At 43.1% G+C, this 20,395-nt stretch overlaps 1 protein-coding gene across 2 annotated transcripts in view; it reads left to right on the top strand.

The window, feature by feature from the left end:
* Positions 1 to 16,691, top strand: part of LOC133577592 (serine/threonine-protein kinase TAO1-like) — an 82,833-nt gene extending 66,142 nt beyond the window's left edge. For both annotated transcript variants that reach the window (XM_061931585.2, XM_061931584.2), the window contains exons 14-21: positions 560 to 796; positions 868 to 996; positions 2,943 to 3,026; positions 6,135 to 6,254; positions 8,472 to 8,711; positions 11,005 to 11,217; positions 11,283 to 11,465; positions 15,648 to 16,691. In XM_061931585.2, coding sequence (XP_061787569.2) covers positions 560 to 796; positions 868 to 996; positions 2,943 to 3,026; positions 6,135 to 6,254; positions 8,472 to 8,711; positions 11,005 to 11,217; positions 11,283 to 11,465; positions 15,648 to 16,148 — 1,707 coding nt within the window. In that variant the 3' untranslated portion in view covers positions 16,149 to 16,691. The remainder of the gene's footprint in view (positions 1 to 559; positions 797 to 867; positions 997 to 2,942; positions 3,027 to 6,134; positions 6,255 to 8,471; positions 8,712 to 11,004; positions 11,218 to 11,282; positions 11,466 to 15,647) is intronic.
* The last annotated feature ends 3,704 nt before the right edge of the window (positions 16,692 to 20,395 follow it).

Raw genomic sequence — 20,395 nt, 5'->3', positions numbered from 1 at the left:
GGAAGGCAAAGCTCTCAATTTACCGGTCGATCTACGTTCCCATCCTCACCTATGGTCATGAGCTTTGGGTTATGACCGAAAGGACAAGATCACGGGTACAGGCGGCCGAAATGAGTTTCCTCCGCCGGGTGGCGGGGCTCTCCCTTAGAGATAGGGTGAGAAGCTCTGCCATCTGAGGGGAGCTCAAAGTAAAGCCACTGCTCCTCCACATCGAGAGGAGCCAGATGAGGTGGTTCGGGCATCTGGTCAGGATGCCACCCGAACGCCTCCCTCGGGAGGTGTTTAGGGCACGTCCAACTGGTAGGAGGCCACGGGGAAGACCCAGGACACGTTGGGAAGACTGTGTCTCCCGGCTGGCCTGGGAACGCCTCGGGATCCCCCGGGAAGAGCTGGACGAAGTGGCTGGGGAGAGGAAAGTCTGGGCTTCCCTGCTTAGGCTGCTGCCCCCGCGACCCGACCTCGGATAAGCGGAAGAAGATGGATGGATGTATAAGATGTTGGTGCGTGATCACAGAAGCATCCTGCGCCGCGGTCCATGTTGCGGTATGTTGTCCCGCAGGTGACGCGTGAGATGCAGGAGCACGAGCAGGACTCTGAGCTCCGGGAGCAGATGTCGGGGTACAAGCGCATGCGGCGGCAGCACCAGAAGCACCTGATGGCCATGGAGAACAAGCTGAAGGGCGAGAACGACGAGCACAGGCTGAGGCTGGACAAGGAGCTGGAGAGCCAGAGGAGCAACTTCTCCCAGGAGATGGACAAGCTGCTCAAGAAGCACCAGGCCTCGCTGGACAAAGACGTGAGCACACACACACACACACACACACACATGTGGCGCTGACACTAACAAAGCGCGCGTGTCTCCATCAGCTGAAGACGTTTGCCAACGACGAGAAGAAGTTCCAGCAGCACATTCAAGTGCAGCAGAAGAAGGAGCTCAGCAACTTCCTGGAGTCTCAGAAACGAGAGTACAAACTACGCAAGGAGCAGCTCAAAGAGGTAACCATGGCAACACGTTTTCACTCACGCCAGCTCTGGCTACAGAAGGATCGCTTCCCGTGGTATCGTGGCTCATCTTTTATTTACCTACTCATGTATGTGCACATTTGTGTTGGCTCCCTTTAGAGATAATTACACTTATGTTGTATAGGCCAATAGAGGGCGCACTCGTTGTCAGGTTGGCTCCTGTCTACCTCACTTGGCATTAGAAGAAGACTGTACCAAGCTTTATGTGTGTGTGTGTGCGTGCTAGGCATACTTGCCAACCCTCCCGGATTTTCCGGGAGACTCCCAAAATTCAGCGCCTCTCCCGAAAACCTCCCGGGACAACTTTTCTCCCGAAAATCTCCCGAAATTCAGGCGGACTCAGGTCCATGAGGACCTGAGTCCGCTAACCCACAATATAAACAGCATACCTGCCCAATCACGTTATAACTGTAGAATGATGGAGGGCGAGTTCTTGGTTTCTTATGTGGGTTTATTATTAGGCAGTTTCATTAACGTCCTCCCAGCGCGGTAACAGCACACAACAACAGCAGTCACGTTTTTATATACCGTAAAGCAGTTCGTCTGCCGTAAACAGCAATGTTGTGACACTCTTAAACAGGACAATATTGCCATCTAGTGCATTTGATGAAAGCACTTTTGTGCGTGCCACACAGCAATGCATCATCAGAGTTAAAGTTAAAGTTAAAGTTAAAGTACCAATGATTGTCACACACACACACTAGGTGTGGCGAAATTATTCTCTGCATTTGACCCATCACCCTTGATCACCCCCTGGGAGGTGAGGGGAGCAGTGGGCAGCAGCGGTGGCTGCGCCCGGGAATCATTTTAGTGATTTAACCCCCAATTCCAACCCTTGAGCAACAGTTTTCGTCATAATTGTTCAAATATTGTGACGTCTGTCGAGACGCTTATCTCCATTCAGTGCCACACGTCCAGACTCCACACCATCAAAATGGCAAAAATGTCCACATCAACACCGTATGAAAAAATTAGTGATTTTTTTAGTTGTGATTTCCTTCTCTGCATGAAAGTTTAAAATAGGTGCGTTGGAAAACACGGACCGGAGTTTGTTTTTTTTAAACTGGATCTGGATCGGCATTTTCCCATGCCTTGCCGATACGCAATTTTCGGCAAATATCGGCAGCCGATCCGATCCAAATATCGGATCGGGACATCCCTAGTTTCAAGCACTCTTCATTCTCTAGCGGGTGACTTTTCAAATGATGCTACACATTAGCAGTGGTGCTACTTTTTGTAGCAACGCTTTTGCCGCATGCTTGACATATTACTGATGTCTGTTCAACATCTTCCCGCTTGAAGCCAAACCACCGCCAGACGATGGACCCCCTGCTGTTTTTCTTGGGAATTAATTAGTCTTCCCTCATTTGTTTGCAGATTCGCACCTTCTTTCTCTCGTATTACCTCCCTGCTCCACGAGGGCGTATGACGTTGCACGCACGACAGTATGTGACGTATGTAAGAAGGCGCGCTCGTTTTATGTCTCTGTGAGAAGGAGAGACAAGAAAGAGTGAGAAGAGCATGTAGTGTAATAAGTGTAAGCTAAAAGCAACTGCGTGAGAACGTATACTCCAATATCACCATATTGTTATTTTCTATATCGCTATTTTGGAGATATAACAGTTACCTTCCTGACCGCCTTGCTAGAACGTGTGAACAAGCTCTAAAAATGCATTTGTATTACTCTCCAAACACTATCATACATGCACATCACGTCTTGCTGGTCTGGCGTGTGAGACAGCACCCTCTGCTGGATTCTTTGCTGCACTACTCACTTTGTCCTTACCATGACAAGGAATTTCATACCGTTAAAAAAGCAGAAAGAAATCCCGGCGAGCATCAAGTGTTGCAATCTGTCATGACATGACTCAGACAGCAGAGGGCGCATCAATGACATCATCACCTCTGTGTTGCACCAGGAGCTGAGTGAGAACCAGTCCACTCCCAAGAAGGAGAAGCAGGAGTGGCTGTCCAAGCAGAAGGAGAACATCCAGCACTTCCAGGTCAGAGGTCGATGGTGTACTTCATCAGTGTTTGTTAGCCTCTGGCGCTAAAGTTGTTAGCTCTTTGTGCTAAAGATGTTAGCTGCCAATGCTAAAGGTTTTAATGAAATATGCAAAAGGTGTTAGAAGGGACTGACGCCACGGGTGTAAGCGACTGACGCCACGGGTGTAGGCAACTGACGCTACGGGTGTAAGCGACTGACCCTACGGGTGCAAGCGACTGACCCTACGGGTGCAAGCGACTGAGGCCACGGGTGTAAGCGACTGAGGCCACGGATGTAAGCGACTGACGCTACGGGTGTAAGCGAAGCGACTGACCCTACGGGTGTAAGCGACTGACGCTAAATGTGTAAGCGACTGATGCTAAATGTGTAAGCAACTGACGCTAAATGTGTAAGCGACTGATGCTAAATGTGTAAGCGACTGACGCTACAGTTGTAAGCGATTGGTAAGCGACTGACCCTACGGGTGTAAGCGACTGACGCTACGGGTGCAAGCGACTGACCCTACGGGTGTAAGCGACTGACGCTAAATGTGTAAGCGACTGATGCTAAATGTGTAAGCAACTGACGCTAAATGTGTAAGCGACTGATGCTACAGTTGTAAGCGATTGATACTAAATGTGTAAGCGACTGACCCTACGGGTGTAAGCGACTGACACTACGGGTGTAAGCGACTGACGCTACGGGTGTAAGCGACTGACCCTACGGGTGTAAGCGACTGACCCTACGGGTGTAAGCGACTGACCCTACGGGTGTAAGCGACTGACCCTACGGGTGCAAGCGACTGACCCTACAGGTGTAAGCGACTGACCCTACGGGTGTAAGCGACTGACCCTACGGGTGTAAGCGACTGACCCTACGGCTGTAAGCGACTGACGCTACGGGTGTAAGCGACTGATGCTAAATGTGTAAGCGACTGACGCTACAGTTGTAAGCGATTGATACTAAATGTGTAAGCGACTAACACTACGGGTGTAAGCGACTGACGCTACGGGTGTAAGCGACTGACCCTACGGGTGTAAGCGACTGACCCTACGGGTGCAAGCGACTGACGCTACGGGTGTAAGCGACTGACGCTACGGCTGTAAGCGACTGACGCTACGGCTGTAAGCGACTGACGCTACGGGTGTAAGCGACTGATGCTAAATGTGTAAGCGACTGACGCTACAGTTGTAAGCGATTGATACTAAATGTTTAAGGGACTGACGCTACAGTTGTAAGCGATTGATACTAAATGTTTAAGCGACTGACGCTACAGTTGTAAGCGATTGATACTAAATGTGTAAGCGACTGACCCTACGGGTGTAAGCGACTGACCCTACGGGTGTAAGCGAAGCGACTGACCCTACGGGTGTAAGCGACTGACCCTACGGGTGTAAGCGACTGATGCCACGGGTGTAAGCGACTGATGCCACGGGTGTAAGCGACTGATGCCACGGGTGTAAGCGACTGACCCTACGGGTGTAAGCGACTGATGCCACGGGTGTAAGCGACTGATGCCACGGGTGTAAGCGACTGACCCTACGGGTGTAAGCGACTGACCCTACGGGTGTAAGCGACTGATGCCACGGGTGTAAGCGACTGACGCCACGGGTGTAGGCGACTGACGCTACGGGTGTAAGCGACTGACGCTACGGGTGTAAGCGACTGACGCTACGGGTGTAAGCGACTGACCCTACGGGTGTAAGCAAAGCGACTGACCCTACGGGTGTAAGCGAAGCGACTGACGCTACGGGTGTAAGCGACTGACCCTACGGGTGTAAGCAAAGCAACTGACCCTACGGGTGTAAGCGAAGCGACTGACGCTACGGGTGTAAGCGACTGACCCTACGGGTGTAAGCGACTGACCCTACGGGTGTAAGCGACTGAAGCTATGGGTGTAAGCGACTGACGCTACGGGTGTAAGCGACTGACGCTACGGGTGTAAGCGACTGACCCTACGGGTGTAAGCAAAGCGACTGACCCTACGGGTGTAAGCGACTGACCCTACGGGTGTAAGCGACTGACGCTACGGGTGTAAGCGACTGACGCTACGGGTGTAAGCGACTGACGCTACGGGTGCAAGCGACTGACGCTACGGGTGCAAGCGACTGACGCTACGGGTGCAAGCGACTGACCCTACGGGTGCAAGCGACTGACCCTACGGGTGCAAGCGACTGACCCTACGGGTGCAAGCGACTGACCCTACGGGTGCAAGCGACTGACGCTAAATGTGTAAGCGACTGATGCTAAATGTGTAAGCGACTGACGCCACGGATGTAAGCGACTGCCGTTACGGGTGTAGGCGACTGACGCTACGGGTGTAAGTGACTGACGCTACGGGTGTAAGCGACTGACGCTACAGGTGTAAGCGACTGACGCTACGGGTGTAAGCGACTGACGCTACGGGTGTAAGCGACTGACGCTACGGGTGTAAGCGACTGACGCTACGGGTGTAAGCGACTGACCCTACGGGTGTAAGCGACTGACCCTACGGGTGTAAGCAACTGACGCTACGGGTGTAAGCGACTGACCCTACGGGTGTAAGCGACTGACGCTACGGGTGTAAGCGACTGACGCTACGGGTGCAAGCGACTGACCCTACGGGTGTAAACGATTGATACTAAATGTGTAAGCGACTGACCCTACGGCTGTAAGCGACTGACCCTACGGCTGTAAGCGACTGACCCTACGGCTGTAAGCGACTGACGCTACGGGTGTAAACGACTGACTCTACGGGTGTAAGCGACTGATGCTAAATGTGTAAGCGACTGACGCTACAGTTGTAAGCGATTGATACTAAATGTTTAAGCGACTGACGCTACAGTTGTAAGCGATTGATACTAAATGTGTAAGCGACTGACCCTACGGGTGTAAGCGACTGACCCTACAGGTTTAAGCGACTGACACTACGGGTGTAAGCGACTGACCCTACGGGTGTAAACGATTGATACTAAATGTGTAAGCGACTGACCCTACGGGTGTAAGCGACTGACGCTACGGGTGTAAGCGACTGACCCTACGGGTGTAAACGACTGACCCTACGGGTGTAAGCGACTGACACTACAGGTGTAAGCGACTGACACTACGGGTGTAAGCGACTGACACTACTAGTGTGTGCTCGCAGGCGGAGGAGGAGGCCAACCTGCTCAGGAGACAGAGACAGTACTTGGACCTGGAATGTCGACGCTTTAAGCGCAGGATCCTCATCACCAGACACAACGTGGAGCAGGACCTGGCCCGAGAGGTACTCACACAATATTGGACACCAGATAATAAAGCATGCACATATTTCATGTGCTTACAAACAAAGACGACTCATTTATTTATCCTGTAACTGTGCTGCTGTTACACAAATTAAAATGACTACTAAAATGTTGTCCATTTTAAAGAAAGGGAAGTGCTAAAAAAGACAATGAACGAAAAAAAGACTGTGACGATAACAAATATTAATGTAATCATAATACTATCGACTACTTGGTATCATTACAGTGGATGTCAGGTGTGGATCCACCCATGGCGTTCGTTTACATTCAGACGCCGGTGAGCTACGGTGTGTAGTGAAGCATGTTTAGCTATTCCTCGTCCTCCAGTCAATTAATCAGTTTATTTATATAGCCCTAAATCGTCATCGTTGTGACAGCATGAACGTTGTGGCTGCTAAAGTAGTGGTTTGTTGACAATGAGTCAAAACTTTGAATTTTATAAGGTAATGATCGGACATTACTTTAGTGTACGGGAGTATCATAACTTTGGAGGTGGTGACTCCCCGGACAAGCACTAGATCTATCGTATTACCGTTGCGATGCGTGGGTTCTTTTATTATTTGTGTAAGACCACAGCTATCAATTATAGTCTGGAGCGCCACGCACGGAGGGTCCGATGGGGTATTCATATGGACATTAAAGTCCCCCATTATAATTATATTGTAGGCGTGTGTCACTAGATCAGCGACAAACTCTGAGAATTTACTGATAAAGTCCGAATAGGGCCCAGGGGGGCGGTAGATAACAGCTAGGTCGAGAGGCAGCGGTGTGTCAGACCTCATAGTAAGCACCTCACATGGTTTATATTTATTATTTAGGTTAGGGGTAAGGTTAAGGTTTTCATTGTATATTATTGCGACCCCTCCACCCCTTTTAAGGGGACGGGCAATATGTGCATTCGTATATTTAGGAGGAGATACTTTGTTAAGCGAGAAAAATGTGTCTGGTTTGAGCCAGGTTTCGCTGAGACCAATGACGTTAAGATTGTTGTCTCTAATGATCTCATTAGCTAATAACGTTTTGGGAGACAATGATCTTATGTTTAAAAAGCCCATATTATAGGTAGTGGGATGTTTTGAGGAATTTTGCTTAAACTTATCCGTAGTAGTGCTATTAATAATGTTACGTTCATTTTGCGTAGTGCGTCTTAAATCATTTCGACCATATCTAGGAATTGATATGACGGGAATCTTCAGATTGTTTGCTTGGTGCCGCGATACACTGAACGCATCATAATTTGCCACCTCAGTAGAATGCATGTCCACCTCTGGCACAGTCACTGCAGAAAAAAACATTATGTGAGTTGTGTATTATTCTAGGAGAAATGCTATGTGTGCAGGGATTTTCCAGCCTGGCACTGGCTAGTTCTATCTTAACTCACTCCTCACCCGGACTAACAGACTCTGTAATTGCCTGTGACCGGGCTTGCTCTAGTGTAGTTAGTCAAGTGTGACTCAAACAGTAGTCTATGTTCCTAGACAGAATGATGGTGCCTTCCTGGTTGGGGTGAAGGCCGTCTCTCATCAGCACGCCTGGTTATCAATAAATGTTAGTCCCTGTTGTCTACAAAAACTAGCCAATCTCTCATCACTGCCTCTCGCAGGCAGGGGGCCAGTGACTAGAACTCCATGCCTGCACATCTTTCTAGTCCTAGCTATGTTCCTCTTTGTAATCTTTGACTGTCTCATCCTAGTGTCGTTGGAGCCGACGTCTACAACTATGTTCGCATAGCTAGTGGTGCGATTAGCCTGTCGTACGTGTTTACCAGGCCTGTTGCGAGTTAGCTCCCTAAGATTAGCTTCAATGTCAGGTGCTCTGAACCCCAGGAATACACTTATTTGCTAAGCTTTATGTTTCGGGTGATGGAGTCTCCTATGATTAAGGTGTGGTGCCCGGTAGACTGGGGTGTAGGACCAGCTAAAGGGCTAAATCTATTATGCGTCTCAACCGGTTCACCGTTGCTTGTAGGCCGCTTAGGGCTGCTATAAGCTGAGCTAGTTAGCTCGCTGCAGCTAACGCTAGCAGATGTGTCCGCAACGTCTAAAGTTACGAGATTACTCTGCTAGCTGCTGGTACTGGTACTTTTCAAACAGAGTATGGTACCGTTTTTGATTCATTAGTACTGCGATACTATACTAGTACCTGTATACCGTACAACCCTAGTGTAGACATGTGACGTCACCCTTGTTGACCATCAGGAGCTGAACAAGCGTCAGACCCAGAAGGACCTGGAGCACGCCATGCTGCTCAGACACCACGAGTCCATGCAGGAGCTGGAGTTTCGCCACCTGGCCACCATCCAGAAGGCTCGGGCCGAGCTGATCCGCACCCAGCACCAGACAGAACTCACCAACCAGCTGGAGTACAACAAGAGGAGGGAGCGCGAACTCCGCCGCAAACACTTCATGGAGGTCCGGCAGCAGCCCAAGAGCCTCAAGGTGGGCACACACACACACGTTCTTGTATTACTTACCTCATCCCTCTTCAGGACCAGCCTTTCTAGATATATAAGGAAGTGCATTTACAACATTAATAATATTTACATACTATGCAAATATAAACAAGCTTGTTGTGAAAAATGAGTTGTAATTTCACAAGAAAAACGTAGAATTTTGGCAGTATTATAATAAAAGTTGTCATTTTACTCAACGCAAGTCAAAATGTTGCAAGAAAAACTGAACATTTGTGCAATAATATGATAAAAGTTGAAATTTTACTCAATAACAATCGCAGTTTTACAAGAAAAGCTTCACATTTTGACAATTTTATAAAAAAAGAGTCTTAATTTTACTCGACAAAAGTCACAATTTCATCAAAAACCGTTAAAATGTTGGCAATATTATAATAGTCGGAATTTTACTTGGCAAAATTAGGACAAAAGTCATAATTCTATCAGAAAACTTTAAAATGTTGGCAATATAATAATAGTCGGAATTTTGCTTGGCAAAATGATGACAAAAGTCATCATTTTATTCAAAAAATGTCACTATTTTACAAGAACAACAAAATAAAAAGGCAATATTTTGATAAAAGTCAGAATTTTACATGACAAATGTCACCATTTTGCATTAAAAAGTCATAATTTTACAAGAAAATATTGCAATATTACAGAAACTGAAAGAATATAAAAAATTGCTCCCAATTTTAAAAGAAAAAAGTCGACGCATTGTGAGAAAGACAGCTTTTAGTTGATCTATTTTTTTGTAATTGGTTTTTATTCTTCATTATTTACTTCGTTGTTACAGTATGTCTCTATATACATATTTATTTACTTTTTTTAAAATTAATTTTGGCCAAAGGAGGCGCATTTCAATTTCTTACACACACTTGTTATTTCATATGTTGACCAGAGGGGGAGCACTTTTAAAAGCGACACCACCCTCATGTTGATAGATGTCACCAGCAGGGGTGCAAATGAGACATTGTCTATTAGATGCAATGTTATTGGGACCATGATTTATGTCATCACTTGTTCACACCTCCTCATATGGAAGATACTTTTCCTTCTTCTTGTCTCAAGAAGGGCAGAAATACAAGAACACACACACACTTTCTTGTATTTGTTACTTTCTTGAGAACTCCGAAAAATGCCTAATAAAAGTCGTCATTTTACTCAACGCAAGTCAAAATTTTACAAGAAAAACTGAACATTTGTGCAATATTATGATAAAAGTTGGAATTTTACTCAATAACAGTCGCAGTTTTACAAGAAAAGCTTAACATTTTGTCAATTTAAAAAAAAAAAGTCATAATTTTACTTGACAAAAGTCACAATTTTATAAGAAACATTTTGTCAATAATAAAATGATAATCTGAATTTTTCTTGCAAAAAAGTCACTATTATACAAGAACAACAAAAGAATCTGCAATATTGTGATAACAGTCAGAATTTTATATGACAAATGTCACCATTTTGCATTAAAAAGTAACAATTTTACTCGACAAAGTCACAATTTTATAAGAAAACTTTCAAATGTTGGCAATATTATAAAGATAGTCTGAATTTTACTTGGCAAAATTATGACAAAAGTCATCATTTTACTCACAAAAGTCACTATTTTACAAGAACAACAACAAAAATTGGCAATATTGTGATAACAGTCAGAATTTTATGGCAAATGTCACCATTTTGCATTAAAAAGTAACAATTTTACTCGACAAAGTCACAATTTTATAAGAAAACTTTCAAATGTTGGCAATATTATAAAGATAGTCTGAATTTTACTTGGCAAAATTATGACAAAAGTCATCATTTTGATCAAAAAAGTCACTATTTTACAAGAACAACAACAAACATTGGCAATATTGTGATAAGTCAGAAGTCAAGAAGGGCAGAAATACAAGAACACACACCTCATATGGACAGTACCACACACACACACACACACACACACACATACATGTCTTGCCTACTTTGTGTGGACCCACGTTTGGTTAGTAGGTTGGGAGGGCCCCCCTTTCCACTATAGCTAGAATGATGGAAAACATTTATATCTACCACTAGATGGGAGTAGAGAGTTGCAACCTCACTTCAGAATGCAAAACACACAAAGTAAAAAAAAATATTTTACTTCTGTAGTTGTGAGGACCAGGAAAATGTCCTCACAAGTCAAAATGTCCTCACAGAAAGGTTGGTTTGTCAAGTGTATGTCCACACAAGGATGGTGAGACAAGTGCACACACACACACACACACACACACACACGTGTCTTCTCACACATGTCCCATCAGTCCAAGGAGCTGCAGATCAAGAAGCAGTTCCAGGAGACGTGTAAGACCCAGACCCGGCAGTACAAGGCCCTCCGCAACCACCTGCTGGAGACCACTCCCAAGTGCGACCACAAGGCGGTGCTGAAGAGGCTGAAGGAGGAGCAGACCAGGAAGTTGGCCATCTTGGCCGAGCAGTACGACCACTCCATCAACGACATGCTCTCCACGCAGGCGGTGAGTGCCACGCACGGCCGCCACTTGCTGTTTTGCCCCGGCGTGCTAACGGTGCTGACGTGCAGCTGCGTCTGGACGAGGCTCAGGAGGGCGAGTGTCAGGTCCTGAGGATGCAGCTTCAGCAGGAGCTGGAGCTGCTCAACGCCTACCAGAGCAAGATCAAGATGCAGACGGACGCGCAGCACGACAAGGAGCGCCGAGACCTGGAGCAGAGGGTCAGCCTTCGCCGGGCCTTGCTGGAGCAGAAAGTAAGACGCTCCAAAACATGTGCCCAGACCACCACCCTTAACGGGGGACGGCGTGGCGTGGTTGGGAGAGTGGATGTGCCAGCAACCTGAGGGTTCCTGGTTCGATCCCCACCTTCTACCAACCTTGTCATGTACGTTGTGTCCTTGCTCCTGATGGGTGGTGGTTAGGGAATTGCATGGCCATCAATGTGTGAATAGTGTCAAAGCACTTTGAGTACCTTGAAGGTAGAAAAGTGCTATACAAGTACCGTATTTTCCGCACTATAAGGTGCACCGGATTATAAGGCGCACCTTCAGTGAATAGCCTATTTTAAAACTTTGTTCATATACAGGTAAAAGCCAGTAAATTAGAATATTTTGAAAAACTTGATTTATTTCAGTAATTGCATTCAAAAGGTGTAACTTGTACATTATATTTATTCATTGCACACAGACTGATGCATTCAAATGTTTATTTCATTTAATTTTGATGATTTGAAGTGGCAACAAATGAAAATCCAAAATTCCGTGTGTCACAAAATTAGAATATTACTTAAGGCTAATACAAAAAAGGGATTTTTAGAAATGTTGGCCAACTGAAACGTATGAAAATGAAAAATATGAGCATGTACAATACTCAATACTTGGTTGGAGCTCCTTTTGCCTCAATTACTGCGTTAATGCGGCGTGGCATGGAGTCGATGAGTTTCTGGCACTGCTCAGGTGTTATGAGAGCCCAGGTTGCTCTGATAGTGGCCTTCAACTCTTCTGCGTTTTTGGGTCTGGCATTCTGCATCTTCCTTTTCACAATACCCCACAGATTTTCTATGGGGCTAAGGTCAGGGGAGTTGGCGGGCCAATTTAGAACAGAAATACCATGGTCCGTAAACCAGGCACGGGTAGATTTTGCGCTGTGTGCAGGCGCCAAGTCCTGTTGGAACTTGAAATCTCCATCTCCATAGAGCAGGTCAGCAGCAGGAAGCATGAAGTGCTCTAAAACTTGCTGGTAGACGGCTGCGTTGACCCTGGATCTCAGGAAACAGAGTGGACCGACACCAGCAGATGACATGGCACCCCAAACCATCACCCAACCATGCAAATTTTGCATTTCCTTTGGAAATCGAGGTCCCAAAGTCTGGAGGAAGACACGAGAGGCACAGGATCCACGTTGCCTGAAGTCTAGTGTAAAGTTTCCACCATCAGTGATGGTTTGGGGTGCCATGTCATCTGCTGGTGTCGGTCCACTCTGTTTCCTGAGATCCAGGGTCAACGCATTATAATAAGGCGCATAGAATAGACGCTACAGTAGAGGCCGGGGTTACGTTATGCATCCATTAGAGCAGGGGTGCTCATTACGTCGATCGCGAGCCACCGGTCGATCTCGGAGGGTGTGTCAGTCGATCACCAGCCAGGCATTAAAAAAAATAGTCCTAAAAATGAGCGATCATAAATCTTCACTACGACGTCACTTTCGTCACTTGGTTGACATTCACGGCACCCGAGGGTCTTCTGAGATGACTCATTAAAATCACCGACTGGAAGGCGAGAAACACTTTATTTCAACAGACTTGCGGCCGTACCTGTCGTTAAAACTCCAAAAGACCGACTGCACAGTTGCACAGTTGCGCTACCAAAACAAGAGTCTCAGAAAGCTGGCGTGCACAAGCTAGAAAGCTACGGAGTTTGCCGACAATGTATTTCTTGTAAAGTGTATACAAAGGAGTACGGAAGTTGGACAAATAAGATGCCAAAAACCAACCACTTTCATGTGGTATTGGACAGAAAGGAGGACTTTTTTTTCTCTTCCATTCGAAAATGCGGACATTATCAGCACCACTGTCTGATTCCTATCAATACAAGTCATCAGAATCAGGTAATACACCAACTTATATTCTTGTCTTCATGAAAGAAAGGAATCTATGTGTGTTAAACATGCTTGTATATTCATTAAAACACCTTTAACTTATTAACAATATTAACTATATGTGTTAAACATGCTTGTATTATCTTTAAACACCTTTAACTTATTAACAATATTGACTACCGTATTTTCCGCACTATAAGGGGCACCTAAAAACCACAAATTTTCTCAAAAGCTGACAGTGCGCCTTATAATCCGGTGCGCCTTATATATGGGTTAATATTAATATTAATTTTCATAAAGTTTAGGTCTCGCAACTACGGTAAACAGCCGCCATCTTTTTTCCCGGTAGAACAGGAAGCGCTTCTTCTTCTACGCAAGCAACCGCCAAGGTAAGCACCCGCCCCCATAGAACAGGAAGCGCTTCTTCTTCTACTGTAAGCAACCACCCGCCCGCGTAGAAGAAGAAAAAGCGCGCGGATATTACGTACGTTTCATTTCCTTTGTGTGTTTACATCTGTAAAGACCACAAAATGGCTCCTACTAAACGACAGGGATCCGGTTCATGAAAAGACGCAATCTCTCCATCCGCACACGGACTACTATTTCACAGCAACTGCCTAAAGACTTTCAAGAAAAGCTGGCTACTTTCCGTGCATATTGTAAAAACAAGATAGCTGAAAAAAAGATCCGGCCAGAGAACATTATCAACATGGACGAGGTTCCACTGACTTTTGATATTCCTGTGAACCGCACTGTGGATACAACGGGAGCACGTACGGTGAATATTCGCACCACAGGGAATGAGAAGTCATCCTTCACTGTGGTTCTAGCTTGCCATGCTAATGGCCAGAAACTTCCACCCATGGTGATATTCAAAAGGAAGACCTTGCCAAAAGAGACCTTTCCAGCCGGCGTCATCATAAAAGCTAACTCGAAGGGATGGATGGATGAAGAAAAGATGAGCGAGTGGTTAAGGTAAGTTTAAGTTTACGCGAAGAGGCCGGGTGGCTTTTTTCACGCAGCTCTGTCCATGTTGATATACGACTCCATGCGCGCCCACATCACGCTGGTTTTTAATATATTATTAAAGTTTGACTGACCTATCTGACTGTTTTTTTGACATTCCTTTAGCGCAGTTAGATGCGGCTTACAACACGGGGCGGCTTATAGGTGGACAAAGTTTTGAAATATGGCGTTCATTGAAGGCGCGGCTTATAACCCAGGGCGCCTTATGGTGCGGAAAATACGGTATATGTGTTAAACATGCTTGTATTATCATTAAACACCTTTAACTTATTAACAATATTAACTATATGTGTTAAACATGCTTGTATTATCTTTAAACACCTTTAACTTATTAACTATATGTATTAAACATTCTTGTATTATCAATAAACACCTTTAATTTTTTAACAATATTAACTATATGTGTTAAACATGCTTTCATTATCTTTAAACACCTTTTACTTGTTAACAATATTAACTATATGTGTTAAACATGCTTGTATTATCTTTAAACACCTTTAACTTATTAACTATATGTATTAAACATTCTTGTATTATCATTAAACACCTTTAATTTTTTAACAATATTAACTATATGTGTTAAACATGCTTGCATTATCATTAAACACCTTTAACTTGTTAACAAAAACATATATTTCATAAATAAGAAAATATAAATGATATATATGTTTTAAAGGCCCACGGCACATTCTAAAAATACTATTAAAATAAACAAAAACATAACAAAAGTGGAATAAAAAAAAGCTTAAAGGTTAAATGTCATTTAGAAAAAGTTGCAATGTTGACTAATAAAACAAAGCTGTTTTTTTTTTTTTCAAACTGTCATTGCTCAAAACATAATATTGAATCAAAATCAATGTTATTATGAATTATTCACCTATCCAAGGTTCCCATTCCTCTATAAGAAAAATATTTTTGGTGGGAGATTTTGCAAATTTGGTAAATAAATAACCTAAAAATGTATATTTTGTTGTTTTCTTACTGTACCGAAAATGAACCGAACCGTGACCTCTAAACCGAGGTACGTACCGAACCAAAATTTTTGTGTACCGTTACACCCTTAATATTTACCGTATTTTCAGACTATAAGTCGCTCCGAGGTATAAGTCGCACCGGCCGAAAATGCATAATAAAGAAGGAAAAAAACATAAATAAGTCGCATTTTTGGGGGAAATTTATTTGATAAAACCCAACACCAAGAATAAACATTTGAAAGGCAATTTGAAATAAATAAAGAACAGGCTGAATAAATGTACGTTATATATATATAACCCATTTACCATCTAACCTGTGCCCCCCGCCCCCGCCCGCAGATCGAGGAGGAGATTCTGACGCTCCAGAACGAGCGCTTGGAGAGGATCCGCTCCCTGCTGGAGCGCCAGGCCCGAGAGAGCGAGGCCTTCGACTCGGAGTCTATGAGGCTGGGCTTCAGCAACATGGTCCTCACCAACCTGGCCCCCGAATCGCAGGGCGGCTGGGGGGGAGGGGCCGGCGGAGGCCACGGCGGGGGAGGCCACTGGCCCGGTGGCGGTGGCGGCGGCGGCCATCACAGTCATCATCATCAGCAGCAGCAGGGCGGGTCCGGCTCCCAGCAGCCATGGGGTCCGCCCATGATGGCCGGGGGCCCGCCCCCTTGGAGCCACCACCATCTCCCCGCAGCGGGGGGCCAGAAGGCGGCTGGTGCCGGAGCAGCGAAGAGCAGCCCGCAGGCTCTGAGGAGGACGTCCGCTGGGGCGAGGAGTGACCAGGGCATGAGCAGGAGCGCCAGCATCACCTCCCAGATCTCCAGCTCCTCACACCTGTCCTTCACCTAGCATCACGCTTAGTGTCAAATAGCATTCCTTTACCGCCAAGTGGTGTTTGTGCTAGTGCCATGTTAGCATCAACATGCAGGCAGCAAGTGAAGAAGCCCCACATAGAAAAACAACAACAAAATAACCACGTGCTAATTTGCTAGTTAGCCAAGAATGAGCTGGTGCCAAGCATGGCGTGGACAGGAAGTGACGTCACGTTGGGTTGGATTAAAAAAAAAAGTTGCGCGCTTATTTTATACGCTGGACAGGAAGTGACATCACGTTGGGTTGGATTAAAAAAAAAAGTTGCGCGCTTATTTTATACGCTGGACAGGAAGTGACGTCACGTTGGGGGTGGAATTTTTTTTTTTAAAAAGCCGCGTGTTAATTTGCTTGGTAGCCGAATATTGAGATGTTGCCAAGCATTGTGTGGACGGGAAGTGACGTCACGTTGGGATGGATTTAAAAAAAATAAAATAAAAAAGACGCGTCCTAATTTGCCATGAGCTGGTGCCAAGCATCGCGCGCACGCTCGTCAAGGAAGTGACGTCACGTTGGGACGGATACAAGAAAAAAGGCCGATTCCTAATTTTATTTTTTGTTTTGTTTTTCTTTGTTTTTTTAATAATAATTTTTTTAATTTTTATTTTAATATTTTTATTTTTTTCATATTTTTTTGTTTTTGTGTTTTTATTTTTTTTATTTTTTTATTTTTTTGTTTTATTTTATTTTTTAATAATTGTATTATTATTTTATTAATTTTATTTTTTTTAAGCCGCGTCCTAATTTGCCATGAGCTGGTGCCAAGCATCGCGCACGCCAGTCAAGGAAGTGACGTCACGTTGGGACGGATACAAGAAAAAAAGGTGATTGCTAATTTTATTTTTTGTTTTGTTTTTCTTTTTTTTTTAATATTATTTTTATTTTTTTCATATTTTTTTGTTTTTGTTTTTATTTTATTTTTATTTTGTTTTATTTTATTTTATTTTTTGATAATTTTAATAATTGTATTATTTTTTTATTATTATTATTTTTTTAAGCCGCGTCCTAATTTGCCATGAGCTGGTGCCAAGCATCGCGCACGCTAGTCAAGGAAGTGACGTCACGTTGGGACGGATACAAGAAAAAAGGCCGATTGCTAATTTTATTTTTTGTTTTGTTTTTCTTTCTTTTTTTAATAATTATTTTTTTTATTTTTTTATTTTAATATTATTTTTATTTTTTTCATATTTTTTTGTTTTAATTTTTAATTTTTATTTTATTTTATTATTTAATAATTGTATTATTTTTTATTAGTATTTTTTTTTTAAGCCGCGTCCTAATTTGCCATGCGCTGGTGCCAAGCATCGCGCACGCCAGTCAAGGAAGTGACGTCACGTTGGGATGGATAAATTTAAAAAAAAGGACGAGTCCTAATTTTATTTTTATTTTTTTTATAATTCTTTTTTTTTTTTAATTTTTTAATTTTATATTTTTATTTTTTGTTTATTTTATTTTATTTTTTTTCAATGATTTTTTTTATAATTTTTTTTAATTTTTTTTTAGTATTTCTTTATTCATTCATTTTTTATTTTCTTTTTTAAAATTATTTTTATTATTAAATTATTTTTTTTAAGCCGCGTCCTAATTTGCTATAAACTGGTGCCAAGCATCGCGCGCACGCTAGTCAAGGAAGTGACGTCACGTTGGGACGGATAAAAGAAAAAAGGCCGAGTCCTAATTTTCTTTTTTTTTTTTTTTTTTTTTTATATATATATTTTTTAATATTAAAATTTTAATTTTTTTGTTTTTGTGTTTTTATTATTTTGTTTTATTTTATTTTTTGATGTTATTTTTTAATGATTACATTTTTTTAATTTTTTTAATTTTTTTATTAATTTCTTTTTTTTTAAGCCGCGTCCTAATTTGCTATGAGCTGGTGCCAAGCATCACGCCAGTCAAGGAAGTGACGTCACGTTGGGACGGATACAAGAAAAAAAGCCGATTGCTCATTTTATTTTTTGTTTTGTTTTTCTTTCTTTTTTAATAATTATTATTTTTATTTTAATATTATTTTTATTTTTTTCATATTTTTTTGTTTTTATTTTAATTTTTTTATTCCATCCATCCATCCATTTTCTACCGCTTATTCCCTTTGGGGTCGCGGGGGGCGCAGGAGCCATATCTCAGCTACAATCGGGCGGAAGGCGGGGTACACCCTGGACAAGTCGCCACCTCATCGCAGGGCCAACACAGATAGACAGACAACAGTCACACTCACATTTTTATTATTTTGTTTATTTTATTTTATTTTTTAATAATTTTAATAATTGTAATTATTTTTTTTTTTTTAAGCCGCGTCCTAATTTGCCATGAGCTGGTGCCAAGCATCGCGCACGCCAGTCAAGGAAGTGACGTCACGTTGGGACGGATAGAAACAAAATAAAAGCCCGCGTGCTAATTTGCTAGTTAGCGGAGCACCACGCTGGACAGGAAGTGACGTCATGGAGGGGTGGGAGGTGACGCTGATCTTCCCGTGCTGTGCCCACGCAAACCTTCCCCGGTGTGACGCCCCACTCTCGTCTCACCCACGAGGAGCCGAGAAGACGGTGTGTATATAAGATGGAGGTGTGAATATTGTAAATGTGACATTAGATGAATTTACACAAAAGGCTTTTATGGCAGCGGGCGTCAAGGGGGCGTGGCCTGCCAACGCTTCCGCCTTAAAGACACTCTCGCCGCTAATGCAAGTTCCCGCGAGATCGTCCGCACTGATTAAAGAAGAAAGGGGAATCTACTGTGGCCCCGCCCTCTGGCTGCGAGGGGCGGGGCTAAGCATGTACAATATATCAGTATTCTTTGCTGTCATTGGTGGATTTTGCTGTCCCGGTCACAAGCTGAATGTTAGTCCTGGACTCCGATCAAAATGTATAAAAGAAAGACGCTTAAGGACATAAATGTAATATTTTGTTTGTAATTATTTTTTGTCGGAAGAGGGCTACTGGATAAAGAATCATCTGTAATAAAATAATTTTATTATTTGTTTGGTTTTTTTTTAGTGACAAAATGGTACGCTGCCGCAGTACAACAGCGCCCTCTGGTGACAAGAACCGTGTATTACACAAAACATTTCATCACTCATGACTAACTTCGATTAATCGCGCATATTATACAGATCAATGTACTTTATATGTTCAAAACCGACCAGCAGTTTTATCTCAAGTAATAAGCATTTAAAAATGTTTCCATTCTTACAATAAAATTCAAAAAGTGGGCTTTTAAAAAATTTAAAAAAAAATTAATTATTTGACAACTAAACAATTATTTGTTACCACCTTAACATTTGACAACCAAACAATTACACACCTATTTAATAATACCACCTTAACATTTAACAACTAAACAATTACACAATTATTTAATAATACCACATTAACATTTGACAACCAACCAAGTACACACCTATTTAATAATACCACCTTAACATTTGACAACCAAACAATTACACACCTATTTAATAATACCACATTAACATTTGACAACCAAACAATTACACACCTATTTAATAATACCACATTAACATTTGACAACCAACCAAGTACACACCTATTTAAAAATACCACCTTAACATTTAACAACTAAACAATTACACAATTATTTAATAATACCACATTAACATTTGACAACCAAACAATTACACACCTATTTAATAATACCACCACATCTTATATAAATATATACATATACTGTATATACCTCTACTATACAATACTAATATATATATATATATATATATATAATAGGGACGGCGTGGCGCAGTGGAAGAGTGGCCGTGCGCGACCCGAGGGTCCCTGGTTCAATCCCCACCTAGTACCAACCTCGTCATGTCCGTTGTGTCCTGAGCAAGACACTTCACCCTTGCTCCTGATGGGTGCTGGTTAGCGCCTTGCATGGCAGCTCCCTCCATCAGTGTGTGAATGTGTGTGTGAATGGGTAAATGTGGAAGTAGTGTCAAAGCGCTTTGAGTACCTTGAAGGTAGAAAAGTGCTATACAAGTACAACCCATTTATCATTTATCATATATATATATATATATATATATATATATATATATATGTCTTAATAAGGTTATCCAAAAAATAGTGCTCGATACCGTAGTAGAGCGCAATATATGTATGTGTGGGAAAAAAATCACAAGACTATTTCATCTCTACAGGCCTGTTTCATGAGGGGGGTACCCTCAATCATCAGGAGATTTTAATGGGAGCATTCGCATACCATGGTTTATA

Source organism: Nerophis lumbriciformis, linkage group LG37 (genome assembly GCF_033978685.3).
Source record: "Nerophis lumbriciformis linkage group LG37, RoL_Nlum_v2.1, whole genome shotgun sequence".
Classification (NCBI taxonomy): Eukaryota; Metazoa; Chordata; class Actinopteri; order Syngnathiformes; family Syngnathidae; genus Nerophis; species Nerophis lumbriciformis.
The sequence above is the reverse complement of the archived record's forward strand: the minus strand, read 5'-3'. Positions and strand labels throughout refer to the sequence as shown.